Consider the following 10,447-nt stretch of genomic DNA (forward strand, 5'->3'; position numbering starts at 1 on the left):
TCTCTCTCATGTCCCTCTCTCTCTCTCTCATGTCCCTCTCTCTCTCATGTCCCCCTCTCTCTCTCTCTCTCTCTCTCTCATGTCCCCCTCTCTCATGTCCCCCTCTCTCTCATGTCCCCCTCTCTCTCTCATGTCCCCCTCTCTCTCATGTCCCCCTCTCTCTCTCATGTCCCCCTCTCATGTCCCCCTCTCTCTCTCTCTCTCTCTCTCTCATGTCCCCCTCTCTCTCTCTCATGTCTCTCTCTCTCTCTCATGTCCCTCTCTCTCTCATGTCCCCCTCTCTCTCATGTCCCCCTCTCTCTCTCATGTCCCCCTCTCTCTCTCATGTCCCCCTCTCTCTCATGTCCCCCTCTCTCTCTCATGTCCCCCTCTCTCTCTCATGTCCCCCCTCTCTCTCTCATGTCCCCCCTCTCTCTCTCATATCCCCCTCTCTCATGCCCCCCCCTCTCTCATGTCCCCCTCTCTCTCATGTCCCCCTCTCTCTCTCATGTCCCCCTCTCTCTCTCAGGGCGTCTCGTAGTAACACTCTGAAACACAGCAGTATGTACGAGGCCTTCCTCCCCTTCCTCTCTCCTGTCCTCCTCTTCCTCCTCTCCTCTGTCTGGGTGATTTTCTCTCCATCGGACATCCTCCATCAGCAGCCCAGAGTCTTCTACCTGATGGTGGGGACAGCCTTCGCTAATGTCACAGTGAGTCACACCATGCACCAACTCTGACTACACACGTCACACCATGCACCAGCTCTGACTACACACACCACACACAGACTGCACCAGCTCTGACTACACACACCACACACAGACTGCACCGGCTCTGACTACACACACCACACACAGACTGCACCAGCTCTGACTACACACACCACACACAGACTGCACCAGCTCTGACTACACACACCACACACAGACTGCACCAGCTCTGACTACACACACCACACACAGACTGCACCAGGCCCTCTACTGTCTACGGGCCCTCTACTGGCTACAGTTTTTCTCTTATGTCACTGACAGCTACATTTAAATAAATGATAAAGTCTAGCTGCCAGCTATCTAGAGTTGTAGTAGTCATGGTTGAATTACTGACCGGGTGTCCCCCCATTGATTTAATTTGTCACTCTGTCAGATGTCTTATTTAAAACTGCTGCATTTCTCACCACCCTATGCAAAATGTGTAGAATTGCAGGAAATTAGCTGTAAAACGACTTATGTACTCTCCGTACCATGGCAAAATGAGTACACTTCCATTAAATGAGTTATAAAACTCCAACATTTTGGCTACACACCATGGCAAAATGTCTAGAATTGCAGGAAATGAACTCTAAAACGTATATTTTGTTACTTGCTGCCAAGAGGGTGGCTGATGAAATGTTTTGCTGTTAAGGTGGTGGGGGGGGGGGGGGGGGGGCACAAGGCTATGGCCGGCTCTGACTCCACGTGGGGGTACGTAGAGCCACCAGCAGCCCCTCATGATGAGCTTAGATTAAAGTGGCCCGTCCCTGCTCTCCACAAATAATGATATGAACTACATAACGGCTAAGTCTGTGTGTGTGTGTGTGTTTGTCTGCAGTGTAAGCTGATCGTGTGCCAGATGAGCAACACCCGTTGCCAGCCGCTCAGCTGGCTGTTGGTTCCCATGGCGACGGTGGTGTTGTTGGCGGTTACAGGGCTGGTTGCTAACGAGACGCTGTTGATCTACGTGTGGACGGCCGTCGTCATACTCACACACATACACTACGGCGTGTCAGTGGTGAGTGTACACACACACACACACACACGCGCTACAGTGTCCGTGGTGAGCAGGGTGGGAAATGAAGTGTGTTGACCAGCTGTGGTGACCGGTGAATGCCCTAATATTACCAACCACATTTTCCCAAAACAATTCTAATGAAGATAAATCACAGAAAACACTGATACCCCATCCCGCTTTCACCACTGTAGCGTTCAGTATCTCTTCCAGAGCTAAAACAAACACAAACTAAATCAGGTGTTGTATTTTTACATGTGTGTTTTCTGCTCCCAGCTGCTCTGTTTGGCCACCCCGTCTATAGAGTGGTGAGGAAGGAGTCTACTGTGTCCTGAAGGGAATTCACCAGACGTTTTCTGTATTCAGGGTTCACTCAAACATCGTTTTAGGCTTTATTTTGCTATTGACAGTTACAGCTGATTTTGGGATGGTTTATCCATTTGCTCTCCATAAATATGTCTCTGAATTGTTTAATGTAACCTTTTGCCCGCCAGCTCCTGATATCAGGGCATAAAAACTACCATCTGTCCCCTGAATTAGCTGAATTAGCAGAATTAGCTGAATTAGCTGAGTTTGCATGTGCACCCAGCTGGCACACATTTGCATTAGGCCCGAGCTTGTTTTTCTCCAGGTAAACCAGCTGGCTAGCTGAACTATGTGGCTAGCTGAACTATGTGGCTAGCTGAACTATGTGGCTAGCTGAACTATGTGGCTAGGGTTAGGGTTAATTTTCTAGTTTTCATCCTCATTGCCAAACTTCATAAATACTGCACCCTTCAACACTCATCTGCTCGTTATACAACAAAGAAACTTGAAAATTATGTATTGTTTTGGTGGCGAAGGATGTCATTGCAACTTAACGTAGATCCAAATTCAGTTTTAGAGATCCCCCGGCGTCGTTAGCGTGACGTTTCTGACTGGTGTTAGAACTGCGCCAACGAGCAGCATTTCCCTTTTCGGCTTGATGGGATATGTAGTGATTTTGCCAACACAGCCAGATATGTACACAGTCTTGTTCCCTTTAACCTTCATTTAATCAGACTTTATTAATATAATCGTGAAATGACACGAGAACTAAAGAAAATAGCAACTCTACAGATCGCAATGACTACAATGGATTGGTGAATTACTTCTGGACACCAAGGGTCCCCGGAGCTTCTGCTCCTCGTCACTGTTATGCTCATTTTACGCATCCCTATATTTCTGTTATTACGGCGCTGTCCCTCTGTCATTACGGCGCTGTCCCTCTGTCATTACGGCGCTGTCCCTCTGTCATTACGGCGCTGTCCCTCTGTCATTACGGCGCTGTCGCTCTGTCGTTACGGCGCTGTCGCTCTGTCGTTACGGCGCTGTGTCGTTACGGCGCTGTCCCTCTGTCGTTACGGCGCTGTGTCATTACGGCGCTGTCCCTCTGTCGTTACGGCGCTGTCCCTCTGTCGTTACGGCGCTCTGTTATTGGTGCGCCTGCGCAGGAGTCTCATTGTAGATGAACCTGGCCTGTGTGCATTGACAACCATGTATTGTGCTACAGTGAACGTTGTTAATCCGGAACTTTGTCATTTTGAGTTAACATTCACCACTCTGTGGCTGGTAAGAATAGACCTTCTACCAGCTGATGGCTGATTTTCGTTTCCCACCCTGGTGGTGAGTGTTGTTTTTGGTTAGCAAGCCATTGGCTGCTGCTAGTTATCTAATGGTGGCAAATTCTGTTCCGTACACATTTTTCGTACCACGGCATTCAAACGAGTCTGCAATGAAAACGAATGGGACTTTAGTGACTGTGTTGGCATTAATATCCAGGCTGTAATGGAAACTAATGGGACTGTAGTGACTGTGTTGGCATTAATATCCAGGCTGTAATGGAAACTAATGGGACTGTAGTGACTGTGTTGGCATTAATATCCAGGCTGTAATGGAAACTAATGGGACTGTAGTGACTGTGTTGGCATGAATATCCAGGCTGTAATGGAAACTAATGGGACTGTAGTGACTGTGTTGGCATTAATATCCAGGCTGTAATGGAAACTAATGGGACTGTAGTGACTGTGTTGGCATTAATATCCAGGCTGTAATGGAAACTAATGGGACTGTAGTGACTGTGTTGGCATTAATATCCAGGCTGTAATGGAAACTAATGGGACTGTAGTGACTGTGTTGGCATTAATATCCAGGCTGTAATGGAAACTAATGGGACTGTAGTGACTGTGTTGGCATTAATATCCAGGCTGTAATGGAAACTAATGGGACTGTAGTGACTGTGTTGGCATTAATATCCAGGCTGTAATGGAAACTAATGGGACTGTAGTGACTGTGTTGGCATTAATATCCAGGCTGTAATGGAAACTAATGGGACTGTAGTGACTGTGTTGGCATTCAAACGAGTCTGCAATAAAAACTAATGGGACTGTAGTGACTGTGTTGGCATTCAAACGAGTCTGCAATAAAAACTAATGGGACTGTAGTGACTGTTGGCATTCAAACGAGTCTTCAATGAAAACTAATGGGACTGTAGTGACTGTGTTGGCATTAATATCCAGGCTGTAATGGAAACTAATGGGACTGTAGTGACTGTGTTGGCATTAATATCCAGGCTGTAATGGAAACTAATGGGACTGTAGTGACTGTGTTGGTATTAATATCCAGGCTGTAATGGAAACTAATGGGACTGTAGTGACTGTGTTGGTATTAATATCCAGGCTGTAATGGAAACTAATGGGACTGTAGTGACTGTGTTGGTATTAATATCCAGGCTGTAATGGAAACTAATGGGACTGTAGTGACTGTGTTGGCATTAATATCCAGGCTGTAATGGAAACTAATGGGACTGTAACAAAATCCAGGGTGTAAACTACATTTCTATTGAAGCGTTGATTGACATAGTAATGGACCAATCATATTTCAGGAAAGTACTTTTTTTTTTTTTTTTACGAACCCCTCTGATGCTGTACGTTAAATTGTGACGTGACATGACGTAACGTACGGCACCCATAATGCAACTCATTTTGTGTCGTACAGCCTCTCTCCACCAGGTGTTGTGCTTCTCTCGCAGTTTAAAAATAATAAAGGGACAGGTTAAGGGGACAGGTTAAGGGGACAGGTTAAGGGGACAGGTTAAGGGGACAGGTTAAGGGGACAGTGTAAGGGGACCTAGTCAATTGTACAACTGAATGCATTCATTTTTTGCGTCATCACTGCCAGACATCATGACTCTCAAAAGCCGCGACAGCCGCTGTTAGCTTCTGAACTTTAGCGCCGCCCTAAAAACCCGAATTTTTTATTTTTATTTTTTCAAATTTGACACAAATTAAATAGGTATGTAATGACACATTATATAAACTCTTTGTAGTGTTTTTATTAAACTGTTAAAGGTGATAAGTTGGACAAGTTGGGTGAAAAAAGCCGTTTCCCAACACATCTCTCCCTTTCACTGTTACTCATTAGCCTTCCCCCTCCGCCATTTTTAAAAAGACCAGGTGAAGCTCCATTGCCTTCTAACGCTAGCTAGCAGGGATTTTAGCTAGCCAGCTCGTATTGACACATTATTGAAAGCTTACTAGCTGCATCCTAGCTAGCAAGGTTGCTTGATTAGCTTGCTAGTAGCTGATGTCATGGCAAGCAAGGTGAGAATTTAGCTGGCTAGCTAGCCTATTTGTTATGCTAGTGAATGATGATGCTAACCGGTTAGCTAGCTAGTAAGCTAAAAATGTGGCTAGCTGGTACTGGCAGTATGGGGTAACGGTAGTTACATCGTGGTGAGAGCTAATTAAATTATTCAACATCTTGCTAGCATAGCCATCTAGCTAGATATCAGCAAGGACTCACCAAATCTCTAGCTACCTAGTTAGCAACATAGCACAGCTAGCTTCAGAGTTACGTGGTTACCTAGGAAACGGAGGACATCTGAATTTTCATTTTGCCCACAGTGGTGGACTTGATCACTACAGAACACATTAGCTCACAGTGACCAATCGATAAATGGCTCAGTGGCCAAATGCTCGGTTTGAGATTCAGCCAATGTAAGTCAAATGACACGCTCTCTCCTCCTCCTCCCTCTCTCCTCCTCCTCCCTCTCTCCTCTCCTCCTCCTCTTTCCATCCTCTCCTCCCTCCTACCCCTCTCCTCCTCCTCCTCTTTCCATCCTCTCCTCCTCTTTCCATCCTCTCCTCCTCCCTCTCTCCTCTCCTCCTCCCTCTCTCCTCCTCCTCCTCTTTCCATCCTCTCCTCCCTCTCTCCTCCTCCTCCCTCTCTCCTCCCTCTCTCCTCTCCCTCTCTCTCTTCTCCCTCTCTCCTCTCCCTCTCTCCTCTCCCTCTCTCCTCTCCCTCTCTCCTCTCCCTCTCTCCTCTCCTCCCCCCTCTCTCCAGGTGAACCAGCTCAGCGATCACTTCAACATCTTTGCCTTCTCTCTGATGAAGCCCAGCACTGACTGACAGGAACAGGGGCGAATCGGCTTGCAAGGAGCAGAGGTTTAGACCCTCCCACCTCCCTCTGCAGCCAACCGACACTTCACTCTCATTACCACGGAAACACACCACTCCCCCACGAGGATTCTACCACCCATCTGATTTCTGACCCTCCGCCTTGGCACACACACACACCCCAACCCCCTTCCTGCACAGTGTCAGTTTGGGGGCGGTCCTCAGAACTTTGGGGGCGGCATCCCGGGGCTCTTGGTTCCTTGGCTGCTGATGGGTTGAGCTGATGAGCCAATGAGATGTTGTTTCCTACGGAAATATTGTTCAGCCAGGAGGACAGGAGCCCAGACCACACACACACTGCTTACACCCAAACACGCCGCTGACAGACATACTTACACACTTACACAAACGCCACACTTGTTACTTTACTGTTAAACGGTTTAAACACACACACACACACTCTTATGAATGTTCAGTATGTTATTGCCTTGGGGAAATGTAATTTCAGTTAGTTAGTTTGACAGACAGCTCTGCTCCACCCCTGATCTCTAACCCCTGACCTCTAGTTTGACAGACAGCTCTGCTTCACCCCTGACCTATAACCCCTGACCTCTAGTTTGACAGACAGCTCTGCTCCACCCCTGACCTATAACCCCTGACCTCTAGTTTGACAGACAGCTCTGCTCCACCCCTGATCTCTAACCCCTGACCTCTAGTTTGACAGACAGCTCTGCTCCACCCCTGACCTCATCTAAACCATGCGGTCGGTCCGTCAGTTGGTGTGTCACGGTTCTATCAAGGGTATGAAGGCGGAGTCTCAGCTGTGCTTTTGTCTTCTGATTGGAGTGTTGAGGGGATGTGAAACGGTCTGTCTGTCTTTATATGGCAACATGATTATTAAAATGGGTTTTTTTTATTTTTTATTTGGAGAAAAAAAGTGAACAAAGAGAATATTATTATGATCTAAAACTGCTCCGCTAATTCAGCTGAGGTGTGTGTGAAACATGCTCTCACACACGTGCGCACTACACAAATGCTTGGTGATGACGGTTGACAGTCTGAGTTAACTGTGAGGCCAGTTCTGACCAATCAGGGCCCTTTGGGGGGCGAGACGGAGGGTGGAAACACCCAATCACGGACCTCGCTCAGCGCTGACCCCAGGATGACCCCTGAGCTGTGAACTGTAGTGACCTCTGTAGTCTGAACTCTGACCTCCAGAATCCTCCCACCGCTGAGGTGTCGTCGTGGCAACAGGCCGATTCGTGCTCAAGTTCTTTTTTTTAAAGTTCTTTTTCATTTGATTTCCTCTGTTAATCTCTCATAGCTGGGGTGTGTGTGTGCGCGTGTGTTGGTAGCAGCAGCGCTTGAATGAAGAGTGTGTCTGAAAACCGCCAGCGGAGAGACCCACTCTGAGGGAACAGGCTGCCATGACAACCATGACCACGACCCCATGAGATATACCTGTCACTGTCTGTACTGTCACACCTGTATTACTGTAACACCTGGTATACACTTGTAACACTGTCTGTCCGTCTTTTCCTTCTGTCTGTTTGCCTGATTAGCCGTTATATTGACCGGATACTCTAGTGGCTGCAATGAAAGAAATGTCTTTCAAAAGGCAGTCGGGATCAGGTGGGACCATTCTAGCCAATGAGAGGGCAGACACAGGTGTAAACAACAGGCACAATGGTTACCACAGCCACAAAGTCAAAATTTGGTATATTGTTTTTCGATTTGTAGTTTTAATTTAAGGTTAAGGTTAGCAGTGAGGTTACGTTTAGAGCTCGGTTTAAAATCACATTTTAAGAACAGAATATTTTTTTTAAATAGGCGGGGTTTATCAAGTAAAATGTTGGTCGTTGCGTACACATTTTGCAGATGTTATCGCGGATGCAGCGAAATGCCGATGTTCCTACCTCCAACAGCTCAGTAATACTGAACAATACAAAACAATACACACAAATCCAAAATATAAATATTTTAAGGAGCAATGTCCGGAATATATACAGTACCAGTCAAGTTTGGACACACCTACTCATTCAAGGGTTTTTCTTTATTTTTACTATTTTTTACATTGTAGAATAATAGTGAAGACATCAAAACTATGAAATAACACAGTAAACAAAAAACTGTTAAAAAAATCCAAATTGATTTTAGATTCTTCAAAGTAGCCACCCTTTGCCTGGACAGCTTTGCACACTCTTGGCATTCTCTCAACCAGCTTCACCTGGAATGCTTTTCCAACAGTCTTGACGGAGTTCCCACATATACTGAGCACTTGTTGACTGCATTTCCTTCACTCTTTACCTTCTCAATTGTGTTGAGGTCGGGTGATTGTGGAGGCCACTCCATCACTCTCCTTCTTGGTCAAATAGCCCGTACACAGCCTGGAGGTGTGTTGGATGATAGTCCCACTAAGTGCAAACCAGATGGGATGGCGTATCCCTGCAGAATGCTGTGGTAGCCATGCTGGTTAAGTGTACCTTGAATTCTAAATAAATCACTGACAGTGTCACCAGCAAAGCACCATCACAACACCACATCCATGCTTCATGGTGAAAACCACACATGCGGAGATCATCCATTCACCTACTCTGCGTCTCACAAAGACATGGCGGTTGGAACCAAAAACATCAAATTTGAAGGACAGATTTCCACCGGTGTAATATCCATTGGTCATGTTTCTTTGTCTAAGCAAGTCTCTTCTTATTATTGGGGTCCTTTAGTAGTGGTTTCTTTGCAGCAATTCGACCACGAAAGCCTGATTGACTCAGTCTCCTCTGAACAGTTGTGTGTTACTTCAACTCTGTGAAGCATTTCTTTGGACTGCAATCTGAGCTATCAGTCCAAATGAACTTGTTCTCTGCAGCAGAGGTAACTGTGGGTCTTCCTTTCCTGTGGTGGTCCACATGAGAGCCAGTTTCATCATAGCGCTTGATTGTTTTTGCAACTGCACTTGAAGAAACTTCCAAAGCTCTTGACATTTTCCGTATTGACTGACCTTCATGTCTTAAAGTAATGATGGACTGTCGTTTCTCTTTGCTTATTTGAGCTGTTCTTGCCATAATATGGATTTGGTCTTTTCCAAATAGGGCTATCTTCTGTATACCACCCCTACCTTGTCACAACACAACTGATTGGCTCAAATGCCTTAAGAAGGAAAGAAATTCCACAAATGAACTTTTTAGTAAGGCACACCTGCTAATTGAAATGCATTCCAGGTGACTACCTCATGAAGCTGGTTGAGAGAATGCCAAAAGTGTGCAAAGCGGTCATCAAGGCAAAGGGTGGCTACTTTGAAGAATCTCAAATATAAAATACATTTTGATTTATTTAACACTTTTTTTTTTTTTTTACTACATGATTGCATGTGTTATTTCATATTTTTGATGTCTTCACTATTATTCTACAAGGTAGAACATTTTACAAATAAAGAAAAACCTTGGAATTTGTAGGTGTGTCCAAACTTGTGACTGGTATTGTATATGTATGTATATGATGGTGTGTATAGATGTTATGGACAGTATATATGAGTAGAGAAGGTGTGTACAGCAGTAGTTATATAGGATGAACCATGCCTAGAATACAGTATATACATATGAAGTGGACAGCAGTAGTTATATAGGATGAACCATGACTAGAATGCAGTATATACATATGAAGTGGGTAAAACATGTAAACATTATTGAAGTGACCAGTGATTAATGCTTGAAGGGCACTATGGCCTTAACGGCTGAGCTGTAGTACATGAACAGCACTCTGACATAGATATTCCTCTTGTCCAGATTGGGCAGTGCGATGGCGATTACGTCATCCGTGGATCTGTTTTGTTTATTTAACTTGGCAAGTCAGTTCAGAACAAATTCTTGTTTACAATGACGGCCTAGGAACAGTGGGTTAACTGCCTTGTTCAGGGGCAAAACGACAGATTTTTACCTTGTCAGCTCGGGGATTTGTTCTCGCAACCTTTTGGTTACTGGCCCAATGCTCTAATTACTAGGCTACCTGTGGCTCTACGGTGTTTTGTAAGGTGGAGGTGATATGATCCTTAACTAGCCTCTCAAAGCATTTTATGATGACAGAAGTGAGTGCTATGGGGCAATAGTAATTTAGTTCAGTTACCTTTGCTTTCTTTGGTACAGGAACAATGGTGGACACCTTGAAGCATGTGGGGACAACAGACTGGGATAGGGAGAGATTGAATATGTCCGTAAACACTCCAGCCAGCTAGTCTGAACATGCTCTGAGGATACGGCCATCTGGGCCAGCAGATCATGTCTTAACCATG

At 45.6% G+C, this 10,447-nt stretch overlaps 1 protein-coding gene across 3 annotated transcripts in view; it reads left to right on the plus strand.

The window, feature by feature from the left end:
- Positions 1-7,685, plus strand: part of selenoi (selenoprotein I) — a 100,877-nt gene extending 93,192 nt beyond the window's left edge. For all 3 annotated transcript variants that reach the window (XM_045695485.1, XM_045695483.1, XM_045695484.1), the window contains 3 exons: positions 509-689; positions 1,567-1,746; positions 6,106-7,685. In XM_045695485.1, the coding sequence (XP_045551441.1) occupies positions 509-689; positions 1,567-1,746; positions 6,106-6,213 (469 nt within the window). In that variant the 3' untranslated portion in view covers positions 6,214-7,685. The remainder of the gene's footprint in view (positions 1-508; positions 690-1,566; positions 1,747-6,105) is intronic.
- The last annotated feature ends 2,762 nt before the right edge of the window (positions 7,686-10,447 follow it).

This window comes from Salmo salar, chromosome 15 (genome assembly GCF_965601325.2).
Source record: "Salmo salar chromosome 15, fSalSal1, whole genome shotgun sequence".
Lineage (NCBI taxonomy): Eukaryota > Metazoa > Chordata > Actinopteri > Salmoniformes > Salmonidae > Salmo > Salmo salar.